The sequence below is a fragment of the Synchiropus splendidus genome, chromosome 14 (assembly GCF_027744825.2).
Source record: "Synchiropus splendidus isolate RoL2022-P1 chromosome 14, RoL_Sspl_1.0, whole genome shotgun sequence".
Lineage (NCBI taxonomy): Eukaryota > Metazoa > Chordata > Actinopteri > Syngnathiformes > Callionymidae > Synchiropus > Synchiropus splendidus.
Genome location: NC_071347.1, coordinates 20,038,873 through 20,057,906, shown reverse-complemented (window position 1 = coordinate 20,057,906; position 19,034 = coordinate 20,038,873). Strand labels below are relative to the sequence as shown.

The following is a 19,034-nucleotide window of genomic DNA, read 5'->3' as shown; positions in this document are numbered from 1 at the left end:
CGCGCGGCTCGGCTCGGACACGCGGAGAAGATGGCGGCGGCCTTGGAGCGGAGTTTTATTGAAATATGCGGCTTCGAGCGGGAGACAGCTTCCCGCTCACAACACCGAGATGTGACTGTGAATCTCGGTAAACATCCAAGCGAACCTTCTATGTAAACGTTTGCTCCCGTAGAAGATGAGCAGCCCTTCTCAGGGGCCATTAGCAGTAGCCTCCGCTCACTGCACTCTGGAGCGGCGGCTAGCATGTTAGCTACGCGCTAGCGTGACGCTTTTTTCAAGCGTTTCCGTGTTAGTTTTTTGTTTTGAATGTGAAACTGGTCCTAGTTGCAGACTTTGCTGTTCAATCTGCCCCCCATTATGCTACAGTTGATCCTAGCTAACTGACAAACATTGCAAGCGCATAGCTAAAACATGCTAAGGTTTAAATTGAAGTTGTTGGTCTCTGAGGAAGGAGCCTAAAATGAAAACATTTTGGAATAGACAGTTCACCTCAAACCTTCGATAAATCTATAGCAAACTACCCGCCTTTCGTCTTATTTGCAGAATCTGCAGAAGTACAATTTTGATTTTGTTTTCACGAGTTTGGACAATGTAAAAATTAAGTGTATTTTTCCTTATTTTGTTCAGAGTATCGAGCCATATATTTCCATTTTAATTTGATATGCTGATGGGTGAAAGGGGTGAATTGCAATTTCTGAGTTGACAATTGTTCGATTCACCCCAAAACAGTAGCACCATAACCAAACTTTTTACATGCTACATCAAAAGTCATGGATGCTTGACCACGTGTTGGTGTTAATAATGTGCCTCGAAACGCTGTGCCTAATCTGCTTTTTTTTTTTTTTGGAAGGACTTTCGGCTTTTGCTGGCGGGCTTAAGTTTCCTGACAATGCCGGTGCATTTCACTACAAGGAGAGTGCAAAGCCCACTTCAGTCACCAGCAACCGCTTCATCCACTGGTGAGGACAGAACAGGATTTGCCACCAGTAGTCTCCATGTTTACATCTGCAGAAAACCAGAACTTTGTCTATAGCTTCATTGTGCATCTATAACTACTGCAGTTTCCTGGATATGCATACAGTGAATTGGATTCAAATGATCGCGTAATATCTCCTCAATTCCTGTGCCAGTGTTTTTAAAAGTTGAGAGTCTACTGGTGTGTTGGCAATGTTTACAAAAACGGGTTGTCAGTCTTGTGTCAGTCTGCTGTCTCCAATCTTAATTGAGGTGTCATGCTGGCAAAAAATACCCAAATTATCTGGGAAGCAGAGTGTATGATATTTAATTTTTCTCTCTCATAGTCAGACTAAGGTGCTAAAAAGCATTTAATAAACTTTGATCTTAGTGGGGCAAAGGCAGCAATTTTGCCTTCTCAGCTCCCATGTAAACATGGTCAGTATGTGTGGCCATTGTTATAAAAATCTTGAAGGCTTCACTGAAGTTTAGTTTTAGCATCTGTTTAATGTAGCACCTGACGTGACCAGAACTCTTTAATTGTTTGAATGTGCTTGTGAAAATAGATAATTTTGTTTCGTTTCTGCTCAACTTCCTCTCATTCTCCCCCCCTCCCCAGGTCCACTTCTGGTGACACCCTGCAGCTTATGGAAAAGTCGCTTGACGCCAACCTGCTCAACAATTCTGTCAAGCTCCACTTCACACACTGCTTGCTGCTGCCTGGAGGGGTCACTATTCATGAAACCCCCAACAATGTCATCATTTTGATTGCCACCACCCAAAGTGTTCACCGTTTCCTGCTGCCTCATCCAGCGCGCATGTACCGTAGTGTGAGTACTTCATATCTGATGTTTATTCCTGTCGAGTGTTACTTTCACATGTCTTTGTGTTGAATAAGCTGGTACGGTTAGTGGCTATTTTTGGTGTCAGTATATGTCTCTCAGTTAATGTCATATACTCATCATTGCTTGTTCACTCGTCCAGGATTTGGTGACTGAGATGCACATGCAGTCCATCTTTACTGATGTGGGGAAAATAAGCCTGCATGACCCATCCAACAGCATTGCTATTCCTAACTTGATATCCCATACTGGGGTTCCCAGCACTGCTGCTGCATGGCTTGGTGACCTAGGAGAGGCTCACTTCGCTCTCGCATTGGCCACAGGGGGTATCACGGTTGTTACAGTACCAACAGCGCACACCCAAGGTGAAGGTCCAGGACACAATCAGTTGAGTTTGTTGGCGACCGAGAGGTAACAATTGTGATCATTTCATGCAGGGGGGGTATCAGTTGTGGAACTGAAGCGCAGCTCAGTGATGCAGCGTCTTTCTGGCTGGATGCCGAGTGCAATCAGGGGCGAACAGAATCCAGCAGATGTTGCTGTCAACATTGCAGTCCGAGAGGTCGAGGACGACTCCTTCATCTTCGCCCTCTGCCAGGATCATAAACTCCGCATGTGGTCACTCAGTGTAAGAATCTGCACACACATTTACTCATAAGTCCATCATAATCACCATAATTTATTTATTCATTTTTTTTTTTTTTGCGCAGGCACAAGTTTGCCTCCTGGAGTCCGACATGCTGCAACACATGCCTGCTTGCAAGGGTGTAAAGCGAGGGTCGGGTCATGGTCATCGGTTGCGCCTGTTTTATTCTCCCTCCATTGGGCTGTTGGTTGCCGTGTACCTTGCAGTACCACAGAGAGGACAGTTTGTCGTTCTGCAGCTGAGCGTCACTGACAATAACCGATATTTCCTCGACCCACTCTCATCTCAGTTCTGCATTCAGGTAAACTAACTGTTATTTCTTCCATGAATGAAGAGGTGGGTATGTTTTACTCACGTTAATTGTGAACTTGTGAATTTGATATTCTATCTAACTAGGAGACTCTTGTCGACTTCACGCTGACCGCTACAGACATCTGGGCTCTCTGGTTGGATGACTCCAACACCACCATTGTCAAAAACATCAACTTTGATCAGTAGGGTCCTCCTGTCTTCTCTGCTAATCAAATGCATCAGCTTTCCTCCAAGCCTTGAGTTGTTTTTCATTGAAGTGTAACCCTTTTGTCCTATTACCAGCAACTCGGCAGGTCAGTGGACCCAAGTGTTTGTTCAGCCACCTCCTGAGGAAGAAGTACCAATCCGAGTAGACCAGGACCCTCGAGTAAGATGTGGTTGGTTGTTGTAAAATCATCTGAAGAGTAGATTGATCTCATTTACAATCGTATTACAGGAAACGTACCTTGATGTGCTCTTCTCTCCATTGAGTTTTACAACAAGTGCCATCGTCAAAGCCCTTCAGGTGATGTCTTATTCTTGTTGGTTCATCAGGCTGACAGTGTCATGTTAAAATCAAATGAATCTGGTTGGATTGTCGGAAGAACAAGTTACAAAGAGACAAAATCTGTGTTAAATAGATCTTCCGTCGAGGTTCTGATGTAACCGACTGCTCATGGGAGAATCTGAAGAAGGAAGTCACCATTGCAGTGGAGAACGAGGTACGTTAGAAAAATGTCTGGTACCACATGGATTTTTCCCGATTGTGAAATGCTTGTCTATGTTTTACAGCTTCAGAGTAGCTTGACAGAGTTCGAGTTCTCTCAGGATGAGTATCGGCAGCTGCAGGTGGAGTTCTGGTCCAAGTTCTATGCCTGTTGCCTGCAGTACCAAGAGGCGCTGGCAACGCCGCTTGCTCTTTCGGTCAACTCTCACAATGGCATGGCCTGTTTGCTGAAAAAGGTATGTCATTTATCATTTACCAAGTCCGCAAAGTGTGAGCTTACGTGGCAGAGATTCTGTCCTCGCAGGGATTTGTGTCCTTCCTTTTGCCGTGTTTTGCCGTGGATCACCTCTACTTTTCTTGTGCTGAGTACCTGACGTCTGAAGAGGAGATGATGCTGACTGACGGTAAATATATTATGATTATTGTCAATCATTTTGCTCCGTGTTGACGGTCTGACAGGTTCAATCAGACTAGGTTTTTTGGCTGTCAAAAAACATGCTACTGCCACGGCATAATAAAATATGTTCTAGGTGTGTATCAACTCATCTGAGATCAGGAAAAAAAACACATTTCATTACGGAATAGCAGTGGTGTGTTCCTTTAGACTGCTGCTGTTTTGTCATTTTAGTGTCTTCAACTCAAGTCTGTGCTGAAAATTCATAGGTTGTGTCTGATCTTAATTGGTACGTTTTCTGCTTGACTTATGACAACTGACCCCCAGACTCGGACCTGAACCGTGACATCCTGCAGCTTGTTCAGTGCATGCGGCTTGTCAACGGTGCCGTTTCCAGCGAGATGGCTTACGAGATGAAAAAGTGCTTGGAACAAGTGGATTCACCGGAGAAAACAGCTGACTTGATCTTGGAGAACATCACCATCTCCAATGACAGGTAGTCTGGGTTAAAGCATGCAACCCACGCTTTGCAAAATATAGAGTCTACATTGGAAAAGGAGTACAGAATTAATTCTGGAATCACCATATTTTAGACACGTGAAATCAAAAATTTAGAAAATGACCTTTATCTCTAGTGTTTGAAATTATGTCGTGAAGCCATTTTTTTTTCATTTGCTTGGAAAATCTTTTGGTTATTTCCAGTGAAAATGTTATAGAAGAAATCCAGAACAAACTGCAAGTCGTCCGGAACCCTGGAGCAGCCATGATGGTTTTGCTGCGGGAGCTGGATCTGGAGACTGAGACTGAGCTTGGAGGAGACACTTCAGTGGTCCCTGGTAGGTGGTCTGTCATAGCATATTCCTTTCAGTTAGCAAACCAAAAAGCAAAGCATAGCACACCGCTTTTTTTTAACCTTAAAGTAGTCAAAATGCGCTGTTTTTGCCCGCATGTCCACACCTCGGTCAATCCGCTATTTCCTCACTCTCGATGCTGAACCCTGTTTTCAAAACTAGTTTTCAAAAGCGTTTTTAAGCCGATGCACCACAGACCTGTCCACAGCGCAGGCAGCACCACTGAACCTGCGCCTTACAGACCTGTGCAGCTTATTTATGTATGAACAAAATCTATTTTCCTTCTTAAATCTAGTGGGTGTGGCTAATATTCCGGTGCGCTCTGTAGTCCAGAAACTATGGTACTTATAATCTGTAGATGATGTTGATGTGTGGTTTGGTCAAGTCATATTTAGACCTCTGAGGTGTCTTAATTCTTGACAACCTGGTTTTGGATTTTAGATCAAACCACTAATGCCTGTGGGCCTTGTTTTTATTAGTGTGACCATGCAGTTGCGTCAGGAGGCATAACCATAGCAGAACACTGGCTCATGCATGAGAACTTTTCTGACTGCTTTAGATGAAGCGTTCACTGTAGGTGTGTTTCGTTCTGCCTAAACCTGATTCTTCAGCTATGCTTGAGTCTTGTAGCTCAGTTGTAATTTCAAAACTTGAAAACCTGTTTGAGTCTGTACATCCATAGGTGGTTTGATTTAGAATAGTTTGATTTTTGACCAAGGAAGATGCATCTTAGACCATACAGATTTACTGTAATATTTGGATATTTAGAGGGTAAGCTCTGAAATGTCTGTCTTTCAGGACGAATGGTCCCCCACCTGTACAGCAGCAGCACCGCAGCCTCGATCATCAGTCAGACTGTTGGTCACATTAGTATGACCAGAGAGCTTCTCTGCAGAGACCTGCTCATCCTGCTGAAACTCTCTTTGTACCTCGGAGACAATGTATGTACACCCCTTCACAACACCCTGACCACCATCGACGCAGAGCAGAGCTCAGTGTGTTTGTTTTATAGGTGTTTTTGGGCGGCGGAATGCAGTTGTTGCAACTTCAGCAGGACTTGGTTCCTCGTTGCTCACAACTTCTGTCATCTTATCACCTCCTCGTACATGTCAGTCAAAGTATGACATCAGCAGTTGCCTTGGATGCGATGTGAGTATTAATATGCTTTTCACTGAGGAAATGTAGCAGATCAAGGTCCTTTAAAGATGTATGTATGTGTGTGTAAGGCTTGTGGAGTTTCTCTCGCAACACAGCAGTTTAAAAAAAGCTAGTGACTCATTTCTCACTAGAGCTGGGGTAAAAAAAATCACGATCAATTCTCATCTGAATGGCCTAATATTGATTTGTAATATCACTGAATTGAGTATTTAATGTTACCTTTACAGAATGTGAACTAATAATGCAGCAAGTATGTGGGATTTTCGTTCATTGAGAATCTCTTCATTATTCAAGCAGTCAATTGTCATTGTGACTGAAATATCCAAATCGATGTGGAATTGAATTTGTTTAGCAAATTCAATGAATTGCGTTAACGTTGATCTCCTGTGTTTCAAGAGATGCAAACCTGCAGCACCTGTCAGTTTTGCAGCTGTCTGACTCTCCTAGCATCAACATCGCCCCTTCAGGTCAGAACACATGTCCAGGATTAGGTTGATTTGTCACAGACGTGTGGGAGAACTTGCTCATCCGACGGCGTGTTCTCTTGCAGCTCTGACCCCACAGACATTGGTGGAGCACTTTTATTTGAACGTTGCCAGGAAGATTATCGTCTTATCTCAGCTAGAGAGTCCTCCAGCAGGGGGCGGGCTGCTGCAGTGGACCAACACGATCTCCAACACCGTCAACCTTCTGTCACAGCTACTGTATCCTCACTTGGTCCTCCCTCTTCAGCGCACAGTCATCCCTTTCTACCAGCTGTATCTCCATACAGCTTCTTCCTCATGTCTTTCCATCTCATTGTTTTTGCTTCTTGTATTGCTCTTTCCCCGTCTTCATCTTTTTTTTCTACACCGTTTGTTCCTTGACGATCCTGTAGGTGGCCCAGTAATGCTGGTTTCCAGTTCCCAGAGTGTCTGATGGCCAACTGTCAGTTCAGTCAGCTGCAGGTGAGAGCTTGACCACACGCTGCCGTGCACTTGCCATCCTTGTTTGTTTCACTCTCATCTTGTTTGTGCAGGAATATGTTCGTCTCACCAGCTCCTGGTGCCAAGTCAACATTGGCTCCTGTCGTTTCATGCTGGGTCAGTGTTACCTGGCTAACGGGGAGGGTCACAAGGTAAAGGGGTTTTCGGGACCAGTTTCCAAGCAACCCTGTAAGGACTGCTGTTTGATTTTGACTCCTCCTCTCTTGGCTTCAGGCTGTGCAGTGTTTCCAAGAGGCGTCCTCTGAGGTGGAGAAGGAAGAGTTCTTAATGAGACTGACCGGTGGAGAGGAAGACGAAACACCCTCCACTCCCAGACTTCAGTACTTTAACAAGGTCATTATGGCCACAATGCCCCTATGAGGGCAGTAGTGAAACTACATGCCAACGTGATGCCTAGTTATTTCATCTCCACTGACTGCAGACCCTGAGACTGTTGGAGGATGTGGGTCTTCCGGAGCAGGTGATCCAGCTTGCCTTTCTTGTCTTGACAGAAGCAACTGACACAGCCAGTCAGGTACAAGTACACAAACTATACCAGACACTGGACCGTGTACACAAAGTGTCATTGTATTCACAAGTGTTTTTGCTTCTCAGGCTGCACTGTGGACTCGAATATTCAAGCATCATCTGGACCTTGGACACAACAGCCAAGCTTATGAAGCCTTGATCCAAAACCCAGACTCCAGCATGTATGTGCTCATCTGTTCTCTCATGACAATAACTGAGGATGGCAGTGATTTGGATGCTCTTCACGTCCAAACAGGCAGCTGGACTGTCTCCGTCAGTTGGTGGTGGTTCTGTGTGAGCGATCGCAGCTTCAAGATTTGGTCCAGTTTTCATATGTGAACCTCCACGATGAGGTAGGAGCCAAGCAATCCTCAGCTTTTTTGAACATTGTTGTTGGAGGTCTGCGTTTGTGTCCCTCAGGTGGTCAGTATCATCGAGTCCCGGGCCCGGTGTTTGGACCTCCTCTCTCATAACTACTACGAGCTTCTCTATGCCTTCCACATCAACAGACACAACTACAGGAAAGGTTTGTGAACACGGTCTCGCACTCGGGTGCGATGGATGAGATCATTCCTGGATCTGTGTGTGTTCAGCTGGAACTGTGATGTTTGAGCTGGGGATGCGTCTGGGTCGGGAAGTGCCAACTCTATTGGGCCTTCAGAAGCAGGTCAACTGCTACCTGGCTGCTCTCAACTGCCTCCGGCTCATCCGGCCAGAGTATGCCTGGATCGTCCAACCTGCCTCTGGAGCTGTGGTACGGTACCAGACGGACACACAGCCGCAGTGACACGCTGAAACGTTTCTTTTGTGTGTGCAGTATAAGCGTCCAGGAATGTCTCCCAAGAGAGACGCGGATGGAGAGCTGACGTGTGAGCCAGGTTTGTTGCCCCCAACACCTCCCTATTTTTGATTTCAACACCACAAGAATGAAGAAAAGGAGCTTACAGAATAGTTGGGAGTTATTTCCTGCAGCTTATTTTTTTCTGTTCACAGTGAAACGTCAGGTGGACATTTTAGAAATCAAGGACCTGGAGAAGGAGTACATGCTCGCCCGCAGTCGGCTGACTCTGGCTCGGCATCATCCTCCTTCAGCTGCTATCGCCGGTACAAATTATGTTCTTGGCTTAATGGCGACACGCGGTGCTAACAACTGACTGTCCTCCAGGAGGCGCCTCTGCAGAGGAGATGGTAGCCCTGCTGACCCAAACAGGCCTTCTGGACTCCGCTCTGAGTCTCTGTCAGACCTTCAAATTGCCACTGGAGCCTGTGTTTGAGGGTTTGGCTTTCAAGTGCGTGTGAAGTCTTGCACTGAGAATCTAAATATCAAGTGTAGCAGCTCAAGCATGTGGCTCTCTGCCCATCCAGGTGCGTTAAGCTCCAGTTTGGAGGTGAGAAGTGTCAGAACGAAGCCTGGAGCTGGTTGGCTGCCAATCAGCTTTCATCTGTTGTCAACACCAAAGAGTCCAGGTGAGACCTCGGGGAGCAGAGAGTCTTCATGAGTCTAACCAAAGCCTCGCGTGTGCACTCGCCTTCGAACGGACGGGAAGATGATGTCTCTCCTCCACACAGTGCAACAGACGAGGCCTGGCGCCTGCTGTCCTCCTACCTGGACAAATACCCGTCACATAACGGCAGTCACCACCGCTGCGTCGTCCGCAAATTGTTGTCACACGGCGCTCCGCTACCTGATTGGCTGATCCAGTCATACAAGGTTCGTAGACACAGTTTCCTTCAGCATTATTTAAAGGTTGAATATTGCAGTACATGATGAGGCTGATCAAAAGAACTGTGTCTAATTGAATTTATTACAATGTTACCCAAAAAAAACTTTTGGGCATATTTTGGTCAAATATTCTAGTAACGGTATCTGCTAATCCTAATTTCATATCTGCTCATGTCAGTTTCACATTTTCTTCAGTCTTATTCAAGTTGGCTGCTTTTGTTTTTTTCCAAAACGCCTTTCCATTAAAATGTTTTCACACTCACCTTCCAGGCAGTGGACGCAGCAGCGTTGCTTCGTCTCTACTTGAACTATGACCTCTTGGAAGATGCCGCTGACCTGGTGATGGAGTACGTGGATGCTCTGTTAGGGAAGGGACACCAGTATTTCGGGATAGAGGTGATGACTCGCCGCTGCTGGTGCTGAACGACGGTAACTGAACGCCAGAAGGTCTGATCTGCTGGTGTGTCCACAGAGTCCTCTGACGGCGACCTCTGCTGTCGCCACCGTCTGGCTGCCGTACACGTCCATCGACCAGCTGCTGCAGGCACTGCATGAGACGGACACCTCAGCAGAAGTGAGCTGTGCTTTTTTTAAATGATTCCATATCGACACTGACCAGTACTCCTGTTTTCAGATCTACCACAAAGTCCAGGCGAAACTCAGTCACTATCACAGAGTCCTGGACCAGACGACCCGCCGCAGACTGGCCATCCGCTGAAACTCTTTTTATATTTGTCACTTTTATAAATGTTAATATGATCCATGTTGTCGTAAAATAAAAAGATGTTTTCCTGAGGTTTTTTTTTGTTATTTTGCCACTCGTTGTAGTGTGGGGCCGCTGGTGAGTTCCAATGTATCGGTTTTACTAGATTAATAACAATTCTTTTGGCATTTCCTGTCAGAGGTTCCCACAAGTCTGCTTAATCTTGTGCATCCTCCCTGGTCACACGTCTTCTTCATATCCTCCATCACAGCCATGAAGCTCAATGGTTGTCTTGCTCTTCTTTTGCCCATCATGTTCCCAGTCGCCACGTGTCCAAATCATCTCAGTCTAGCCCCCATGTCTCCAAAGTCAATTTAGATTAATTTGGCCGTAAAAGTACTGCAGACCTGAAGTCTTGTTCCACACACGAGATGCTAATAAACAACGATGTGCACAGAGTTCAAAGTTCATTTATAAAGGGATTAATGGCACTAAACCTCACAATTGGGTTAGTGGTCAATAAGTCAGTGAACAAACAGTGGAGGAGGCAGCACTCGGGGAGGCGGGGGTCGAAGAATGAGGATGGGAGTCTGCTGTTCGATTTAACGCTTAATCTCTTGGGTAAACACTGGAGAATGTCGCCCTGAAGAGCAGCAGCTCAGACGAGAAATGGTCACATGGAGCCATTGGACCCGGGGGATCAAAACAAGGAGGTACAGCATGTCCATCAAGGTCAACCACAATGATTTTTTTTTTCCGTTTTTAAAAAAACAGGCTCATACATTCATTGAAAATGTCTCAGTCAAGTCAAGGCAGGACGCAAGCTGAGGCAAAAACCTCTGTCCATCACATGTTGAAATGTCCATGGAAAAAAAAAAGACAACCTCAACAACACTCTTAACATCACACTGTTCATTTCAGTGGTGCTATGTGCTGGAGTCATTCGCAGTCAGCAGACTTTAGTGTAAACTTTCATGGACAAGATGGAGTCAGAAATGTCAATCTAAAGGTTGGATTTGAATGCTGGAGTTTGCCAGTCCTGTCCACTCCATCAGTTGGAGAACCCTCTGGAACTGACCTTGCTCGTCCCCGCCTGCAATTTCATGGACAGGCGATACACGTCAGAGCCTGCGTTGGCAACGGTGTGCCGTCGAGCTCCTGCACATTTGTTCAGATACGCTCCACTCTCGTGCTCCACAAGGGGCGCCAGATATTTTGTCGGTCCGATGCCGCGTGGAGGTGTGACACTGATCTCGGGCTGGTCTTTCCTCAGCTGGTGAGAATCTGGACATGAGATTGAAGCTCAGAAAATATTCACCGACATGTGACATGTGCACAGTAAGTTCACTGGGAAACAGCAGATATTTGACACCTCGGGAGTGAGAATGTGTCGCCCCCTGAGAGCGCCCCCTGTGGTCGTAAACCGTCACTACAGCATGCATCATTCATGCTGCTCCGCCAGTCCCATTGAATGTTCAAATTCGTGCCGTTAATATTGATTACATTACATTGATAAGGAATTGTCTGACCACATTCCAAACCCTCCTGTGTCTCAGATTGAACTTTGTCCTGCAGCTCAAGAGGATTTAATGTTGCCGTGACAACGTGCCTGATCTGATTATCAACTTACCGTTTGCTGGTGTGTCTCACTAACCTGATGTCTGCTGACTTCTGTCGTCAGTGTTGCTCAGATACGGCGAGACTATCATCTTCACCAGGCGCTCCAACTGACGATACTGAGGGCCGGGGCCAGTGGAGTCGTGAACCCCCTGGAACACAAGCACAAGATCATAGCTATTACCGATCAGCAACGAGAGACTCCCACAGTAGAGACCGTCGTCTCAGCTTGAAGTCTGGCAAGCTCCTGAAACGCCTTCCTTTGATCTCAAGTGGTTTCTTTCAAAGTAAAAAAGATCAACCCTAAGTATTAGCTGACGACTGAACTCTTGCAAATTAAAACTGATTCACGTTTGGAGAACCATTTTACGTTGACAATCTTTGAGCTTCTCCTTTAAGATCTGACCCAGAGTCAAGTGCGACCGCTCAGCGCCTTTGATCTGAACCACACCAAAACACTAGTTGGCCCTTCAACACTCTGAACAACCGTCCCCATGACAGTTGGGTGTCAACATGGGACACAACCCTACACTTAGTGTCATTGGGAGAGGCAGGGTCAACAATGAGCATGAACTTCAGGTCGATTTTTTTTAACTTGATTACCCAGCTGAGGAGCCGATTCACCCGCTCGCTGGACGGGTCAACATTTTCTATACAACCATTTGTGGTTTGAGTGTCAACCACAATCTTAATCTCCTGTCTGTAGAAACTGAATACATGATGACAGTTCTTCTGCTTTTCTAAAATGAACAGCAGCAGTGTCGCACTCGAGACGATCTAACCTGAGTCGAGACTGAGTCCAAGACTTCAAGGGCCCGAGACAGAATACCGATCAGAACTATAGAAGTATTAGTTAGTTCCAGTCAAAGCATTTCAGTTCTTGATTTCAACTGAAAAAACAACAACTGTTTGTTTGGCACATAAATAAATGTTGGCACACAATAAATGTGTGTGTCTCTATGCCTCACAGACCTATGCTTCGATATTCAGTTTGTTCTTGATCTCAACTATTGATGGGCTTGAAGCTTCATGACACAGCGTCGTCCTTTTCTGAGCCCACTAGATGGCACTCTCTGCCATAAAATATTTGGATTTGAACGACTATTTCAGAGAAACCTCACATTGTTTTTAAACCATGAGCGCCATCTCCCAGGCTCTGAAAATGAGGACGCTGTTTCATGAAGCCTCATATGTCCATCACTAGCCTCAACTAGGTCTCATACTCAGTCTCGGACTTGGTGCTCTTGATGCTCTTCGGTTAGATGGTCTGGAATACGACACTAACTGGCATTATATGCATCGACGGACCAACAGATCCAAAGACACAAGACTTTAAAAGTCTAACGTTTAACATCGTAGAACGGGATAGAAGGATGTGAGTGTTACCTGGAGGACCAGCAGCATTTGAGTGACAGAAGAGGGGACAGATGCTGTAGTACTCAAAAAGTCCTCCAGAGGCAGTTTCAATACGATCAAGTCCCTGAAGGACAAGAGACAGATGTGTCTGATGGACAGCTGCAGCCCCTGCACACATGAGTGGGGGAGAGTTAGGAATGAGTGACACCATGACAGGGTTAGTGACGCGTCAGTCAGTGGGAGCAGAGTGAAAGGATGAACGAGTGACTCAACAAGAGATGACTGATGACTTTGCTTTAGTCAATAGCAACTCAACTGGCCAGTACATTCATTACTTAGCGCAAATGGCTTGACTGCAAATCTGTGAGTGAATGACTGACAAATGTGTGGGAGAGTGACTAGTAACATTAGAAATGAGTGAGTGAATGTCCTGCCTGGACCGGGTAGAAGATGGCCTGGAGGGTGGGCAGCGTCTCCGTGAAGAACTGGTCCCACACTTCTCCCAGGACAGTCAGCTGCTTCTCCTCTGCAGGGCCAGGAAGAAGCCTGGTTACCTTAGCAACCTGGTCCCCTCAAACCGTCAACATTTTTTATGGACTCACCAGACTGACACAAAACCTGGTCCAGAAGCAGATACAGACCCTGAGACAGCACCTGATTCTGAAACACACAAAATTAACGTCTACACACTCACTGAGCCGCAAACACAGACGGTACCTGAAAGTATTCACAGATGAAGGAGCCCATTTCTGTTCTGAGTAGAAACCTGGAGGAACAGAGGTTAATGATGATGAAGATGAAGCTGATGATGATGGGGATGGTGAGTGAAGACTCACCTGATGCTCTCATTCAGAGTGTAGAGCTCATTCACTTGCAGGGCCCCGCCCTGGAATATTTTGGCTACAGCAGAGTGGACGCTGAGAAGGACAGACAAACTCAGGTGACCTCTAAACCAGAGATCTGAACGTTCACATAAAGCACTTCCTCATATTTTTCAAATGCTCAAAGGTCAGAGGCCTCTAATATCGAAAGCGTGTGCTTCAATAGCAACACTTTACAAAGAAGGGCAAGTGTAGCTACGATTTCAGTAAGAATACTGATTTGAGATCCAAATTTTTAGTGTTTTTTATTACTTGTATCATTGTTTAGAAGGATGGTAGCACACCAGACCTGGGCAAAGTGCGGCTCAGGGGCCAATTAGGGCCCTTTGACTGCACTTTGTGTCCCTCCTGGAGTCAGAATAAAGCTACTGTATAAAACTGACATTGTCTCTGACATTTTTGTCTTGTGCATTGTTTTTTGTTCATTATGATGCAACTGATTTTTGGCAGTATTTCTTGTCCCTTAAAATACATCAGAATTGAAAGTAGATTTTGAAACATATGAGAGACATTGAGAAATTTTAAAAATCAACATTTCTGTGCCTTTTAAAAGTGTAATTTCATAATCGCACATGGTTTATAACGGTCACAATATATAACCTGGCCCCTATAATTCCCCGCCCATAGTAGTAATGGGTGAAGAAGTCAACTTTTGTCAAAATAAACTGTTAAAGTTTCAAAGGATCCCATTGGTTGCTGCTGTTTGGACGGTCTCCAAGCATATTCACGGAGCACACCAGGGACCACACATTGCTGCTCCCCACTCTGGCTAGGGAACACCAGTGTTTCCACGAAGAAAAGTGTGTTGTTGCTGTGGTGATGACATGGTCTTTACTGTCCAAATAAGGATGCTTCCTCTTTCAACGGAACAGTCAGTGCAACCCCGTGAGGATTCACAATCGACCTTCCGCAGCTCACCTGCTCCACACGCTGCTGTTGGAGATCTGTGCTGCGGGGGAGCTGGCGTGAAACCGGGCCAGATCTGCCAGAGCCGGTGAACTCATGATTCGAGGTCTGGCGCGCCGGAAGGATCCCATCATGAGCTGATACTGGACAGACAAAATATAGAATAGAAACGTCGTCTTCTTGTGTCTTCATCCTCTTCAACATTTGTGGTCCAACACACCTCCACTCTCACACCTCCCGAACATTCGCCTTCAAACTTTACCTTTTCTAAATAGTCATTTCTAGTCTGGTCCTTATGAGTCACTCAGTACCTTCATCGCTGACTCTTCCAACTCTGCTTCCTGACCTTGACATATATGATTGATATACATTAAAAACAGCTTTGCCACATTCTCAAGTCCTCTGTCTAGGGACTTTTAGAAATACGGCTTTGTATGTCTGTACAGTTCAATTGAACCTATTAGTATCGCTACACAACTGTAGACTTCCTGTTGACATTAATGAAAGCAGAAACCACAGATTCCTGTCTGACGGCAGTGACCTGAAACTTCGCTGCTAACATCTCGTCACTATGGAGACCGCTAACTTCTCATAGAGTGTTTTGCACCAAGTACGCGTCATATCTGATGCGAGGAATTAGATGACTCATGGTCATGTGATTGCTGCTTTAACTGACTCGTTAGTTGTTCTGTAAACATGTTGTTAGTCATGTCGTTGCTAAATTGCGCATCCTCAAGTTTTTTTTTTTTTTTTTTTTGTTTTTTGTTTTTTTTTAACACCATCATGCATTCTGTCCGAAAAATCCAAATTAAACAGGTGGTTAATTCGGTGCGACATAAAATGTTACCCCCGTAGTCATTTCTTGCTAAAGAGGTTCCTGTTTTTCTAGAAATTAAAGAGTTTACTGATTCTTACATTCCAGCATTTTTAATTATTGAGTATTGTGTATCAGTTCAACTTGTACCTCAATTAACATGGATGCATTCAAGTTAAGAAATTATCTAATTGCATACGTCGTACTTTAAAGGAGATGTATTAAGCGCAAGTCCCGTAAACAAAAGCAAATTACCGTGGACAGAAAGCGACTCCTGCCGCGCGCGACTCCTCTGCAGTGTCAGAATGAACTTCCGCTATATCTGAGCGCAGAAGCGCCAGGCGTTTGGTGTCGTTCAAACCAGCAAACAAAAGAAAATCTAATGAAAACCGGTTGTTAGCCAGATTTTATTATTTTACCATGGCTTTTGTTCCGGCGAAGGATTACTGCATTTATGGCAGATTATAAAGTTGAATTGGCGTTCAGTGACTCTATGCTGCTCTCAAGTGGTAGAACTGGTTTAATGCAACAAATTGAAGTTCCCAATCTGTGTGTATAAATGATTGTTTTCTCATCCTGGTCTTAAGAATTCATTCTTGTCAGTTACATTTTTTTTTTATAATGACATTAATAATGTCATTCTTTACTTGATATTACTGTGATATTTGGATGCCAGTAAGTCCAAGTAATAGCCCGGTTCTACTGCTTCTGCTGATATTACTATGGAGACTATGTGGGTGAGGCTCAAGTTGGCGCTGGCTGCTCCACATCAACTGGTTCTGCTGGCTTGTTTGGAGATCTCCTTGAGTGTCCTGGTCCAATGGGAGTGTTCGATACACTGTCACGCCTGAATGCGCTCCGGGAAGATTCCTGGTGATGTGAGAAAGCAGGAGGAACTTGTTTCAGCCAAGATTCCTGCTCGGCGATCGCTTTGGATGAATTGTCATCCGAATGAGACAGTCGAGGGGCGGAGCCAGGTGAGCGGCGCAGGGGAGAGTGGGTGTGTCACTTCCTGCTTCTGTGCACCTGCAGCTCACCGCAACTGACATCGCAGGAAGAATTTTGGAAACTTTGGAAACACTTTCAATTCAAGGAAGAAGCGCCTTTTAAATGATTTTTTTTTTTTTAGAATGTTCATCCTCAGTTGCTTGAGGAACCGGATAACTGAGGTCTCTTTCAAACATAGTGTCTTGTAGTTATATGACGTCACAGTTCCAGTTTTGTGAATGTGCGAGTGAGATAAAGACAATCGCCTCCTGTCAGTCCGCATTTAAGATACAGAATGAGACGTCTCAGATGTCAAAGTAAGTTTTCAGAATATATACTCTATATATTTTGCATTTTCTGTGAAACATTGTGTCATCATTTGTTGGTGAAGGTTCATTTTTAAGTCTTTTGAAGGGCTGATTTAATGCATGCATACTCAATGAAAAACTGCGGCATTATACGTGTCTATATATATGTACACACACACACACACACACACACATATATATATATATATATATATATATATATATATATATATATAGATAGATAAATATAGATATAGATATATATATATATATATAGATGTGGTCATAATGTTATGGCTGGTGACCGGGTGTGCGTGTCCTTGATCTCCGCAGAGCAATTCTTCCGGTTCCTGATGATTGTGTCTGTAGTGGTCCTCATCGTCCTCACCTTGGAGAGAACGGACAAGTTTAAAAGTAATACGAATGTCTGCTAGTTGCCCGACAAACCCGTCCTTGACCCGTTTTCTATGTTCGGTAGATCTGAAGCCAGGAGATCTGTTCAAGCCGTTGATCAAGAAGCGTGTGAATGGAAGCAAACCATCAAGTGAGAATGGGAAGTTGATGCCTGATGTGATGATGACTGAGACTGGCGCTTATATCCAGCAGGTCCGTGTGATCAGTGGGTCACCTGTCCAGGTGAACATTTGGGCTTCTACATCCGCAGCGGTGCCGCCAGTGCTGTTCCACCCAAGATTTGTGTCAACAACCAACTGTGAGTGTGTAAGTGCGCGTCCACATTTCAGTCCCTCACAGCTGCCTCTTGTCAGGGTCCTGGGTGCGATTCTGAACAACGCCGGCCCGGGAATCAACATTGTGGTTCTGAATGGTTAGTTTGATCTTGTGTCTTCTGTTTTTCTGACTGCTCACATGAGGTTGGTATTTACAGGACGCACTGGTCAGGTGATCACCACGGATCACTTCAACATGTACAGTGGAGGTAGGTTTTGGCAACGTCACTGGTTCTGATTCTGACACTGTGGATTTGTGACAAACTGTTTTTTGTGCAGATGTCAACCCACTGATCAAGCTGCTCAAGAACCTGGATCAGGGTTCTGCAGTTCTGGTCGCCTCCTTTGACGATCCCTCCACCAAGTCAGTCCGTCTTCAAGTCATTCTTACCTTTTACCTTTGTGTGTCAGTTACCTGTCCCCTGGTCTCTGTCTGCTAACCTTTTAGTCATTGTGTGTCATTAAGACACTATTCTTATATTGTGTGTCAGCTGTGTCTGGTGTATCTATGTGTAGTGTGAATCCTTATCATGAACTTGGGCAGTAAAGTGATCCTTGTGTGCTCATTGGTGTGTGTGACTGCAGACTAACAGAAGAAGCGAGGAGACTGTTCACTGACTTGGGGAGTTCTCTGGTCAAAACGCTGGCATTCCGGGACAACTGGATTTTTGTTGGAGGAAAAGGAACCGTGGGAAAGAGCGATTTTGAGAAGGTATGCTTCATCTAAAGGTGACCATAAATGACACTGGAATGTGAGTCCCTAATGAAGGTTGTGTTCCCACAGCACATAAAGAACGACAATAACGTCAACAAGTACCACCGGTGGCCCGAGCTCATTGAAATGCACGGATGCTTGCCCAAGTATCTGTAGTGAGGCTCCACTGCCGCCTGTGCTCATCATGCTTTTGCTCATCATGTTCATGTCAATCGAAGTTAACTTTTTGATTAGATTTTGGTTGATTTCGATTGGGGTTGTAGGCGACCCAAATGTTATTTATTACAATGCTAAGATATCCATGTATATTCCGAGCACTGGGTGCAGTCACCGTATTACAAAAATATGACAAATACTCTCGACTTCTTTTGCAATACAACATTGTTTTTGTTGTAGAAGTAAGTACCCTCTTTGACTGTCTCTAAGAAATGGAGTGACACACTATCTCATCCAGGAGGGAGGGAGGGAACCACCGCTCTCTCATTGCGAGAAGCCAGTTGAGGAGGTTTGGGGGATCTTGTCTGGATGACTCCTTCGAGCTGATGTCTCAGATGATTGTGGTTTTCCCCCAGAACAACTGGCACAGGCTTCTGGGCGTTGGAAGTCTTGCATGGGCTGGTGTTAGGTGCTTTTAAGCAGGCTGGGAATGTGCAAGGGATTTACTCAGAAATAAATCTGATGCATTTTATAGCTTTTTTTGTGGTTGTTTTTATCTGTATTGACTTGAGATTAAGTTCAACTGATGCCAGGGGCTTCAACAAATCGGTGACTGTATTACTTTTGTAGTGCAACAATGTATGTGTTTGTGGTGTGTTATTAGAGAAAGAAATATTGCTACCAGGACTTTTTAATGTGGTTAAATAAAGAACGATGGAATGGATGCATTCTGGAAGCAGTTCTGCAAGCTGTAAATTGATTTTTCCTTCTTTAAAATTAGAAA

At 45.0% G+C, this 19,034-nt stretch overlaps 3 protein-coding genes across 5 annotated transcripts; 2 read left to right on the top strand and 1 right to left on the bottom strand.

Moving 5' to 3' along the window:
* The first annotated feature begins 1 nt into the window (after position 1).
* Positions 2 to 9,880, top strand: nup160 (nucleoporin 160). The gene is made up of 34 exons (XM_053885507.1): positions 2 to 127; positions 851 to 959; positions 1,574 to 1,784; positions 1,939 to 2,161; positions 2,234 to 2,424; positions 2,507 to 2,743; positions 2,839 to 2,936; positions 3,037 to 3,121; positions 3,191 to 3,259; positions 3,375 to 3,455; positions 3,526 to 3,696; positions 3,765 to 3,864; positions 4,182 to 4,350; positions 4,557 to 4,690; positions 5,504 to 5,646; positions 5,718 to 5,854; positions 6,260 to 6,330; positions 6,414 to 6,567; positions 6,741 to 6,810; positions 6,882 to 6,980; positions 7,063 to 7,182; positions 7,271 to 7,363; positions 7,444 to 7,538; positions 7,613 to 7,709; positions 7,777 to 7,882; positions 7,950 to 8,110; positions 8,174 to 8,234; positions 8,350 to 8,460; positions 8,522 to 8,645; positions 8,722 to 8,823; positions 8,926 to 9,067; positions 9,350 to 9,475; positions 9,552 to 9,653; positions 9,714 to 9,880. Exons 1-34 carry the CDS (start codon positions 31 to 33, stop codon positions 9,795 to 9,797), a joined length of 4,173 nt encoding a protein of 1,390 aa, XP_053741482.1. The 5' UTR covers positions 2 to 30; the 3' UTR covers positions 9,798 to 9,880.
* A 373-nt stretch (positions 9,881 to 10,253) lies between these two features.
* prr5l (proline rich 5 like) lies at positions 10,254 to 15,647 on the bottom strand. Of its 2 annotated transcripts, none has more exons than XM_053885861.1 (9): positions 15,612 to 15,647; positions 14,555 to 14,685; positions 13,592 to 13,672; positions 13,473 to 13,521; positions 13,358 to 13,415; positions 13,190 to 13,281; positions 12,786 to 12,923; positions 11,437 to 11,551; positions 10,254 to 11,066 (listed from the first exon to the last, which is right to left on the bottom strand). In XM_053885861.1, exons 2-9 carry the CDS (start codon positions 14,674 to 14,676, stop codon positions 10,834 to 10,836), a joined length of 888 nt encoding a protein of 295 aa, XP_053741836.1. In that variant the 5' UTR covers positions 14,677 to 14,685; positions 15,612 to 15,647; the 3' UTR covers positions 10,254 to 10,833. The 2 variants fall into 2 exon arrangements, with proteins under 2 accessions (XP_053741836.1, XP_053741835.1); XM_053885860.1 differs by lacking the exon at positions 15,612 to 15,647 and adding an exon at positions 14,854 to 15,261.
* Positions 15,648 to 16,393: 746 nt separating this feature from the next.
* Positions 16,394 to 19,025, top strand: LOC128770928 (protein FAM3C-like). 2 transcript variants are annotated; one of them, XM_053885936.1, is made up of 9 exons: positions 16,394 to 16,660; positions 16,985 to 17,065; positions 17,130 to 17,195; positions 17,258 to 17,363; positions 17,419 to 17,477; positions 17,538 to 17,588; positions 17,659 to 17,743; positions 17,965 to 18,091; positions 18,164 to 19,025. In XM_053885936.1, the coding sequence occupies exons 1-9, from the start codon at positions 16,639 to 16,641 to the stop codon at positions 18,248 to 18,250; spliced, it is 684 nt and encodes a 227-aa protein (XP_053741911.1). In that variant the 5' UTR covers positions 16,394 to 16,638; the 3' UTR covers positions 18,251 to 19,025. The 2 variants fall into 2 exon arrangements, with proteins under 2 accessions (XP_053741911.1, XP_053741910.1); XM_053885935.1 differs by having other exon boundaries at positions 17,255 to 17,363.
* Positions 19,026 to 19,034: the final 9 nt, after the last annotated feature.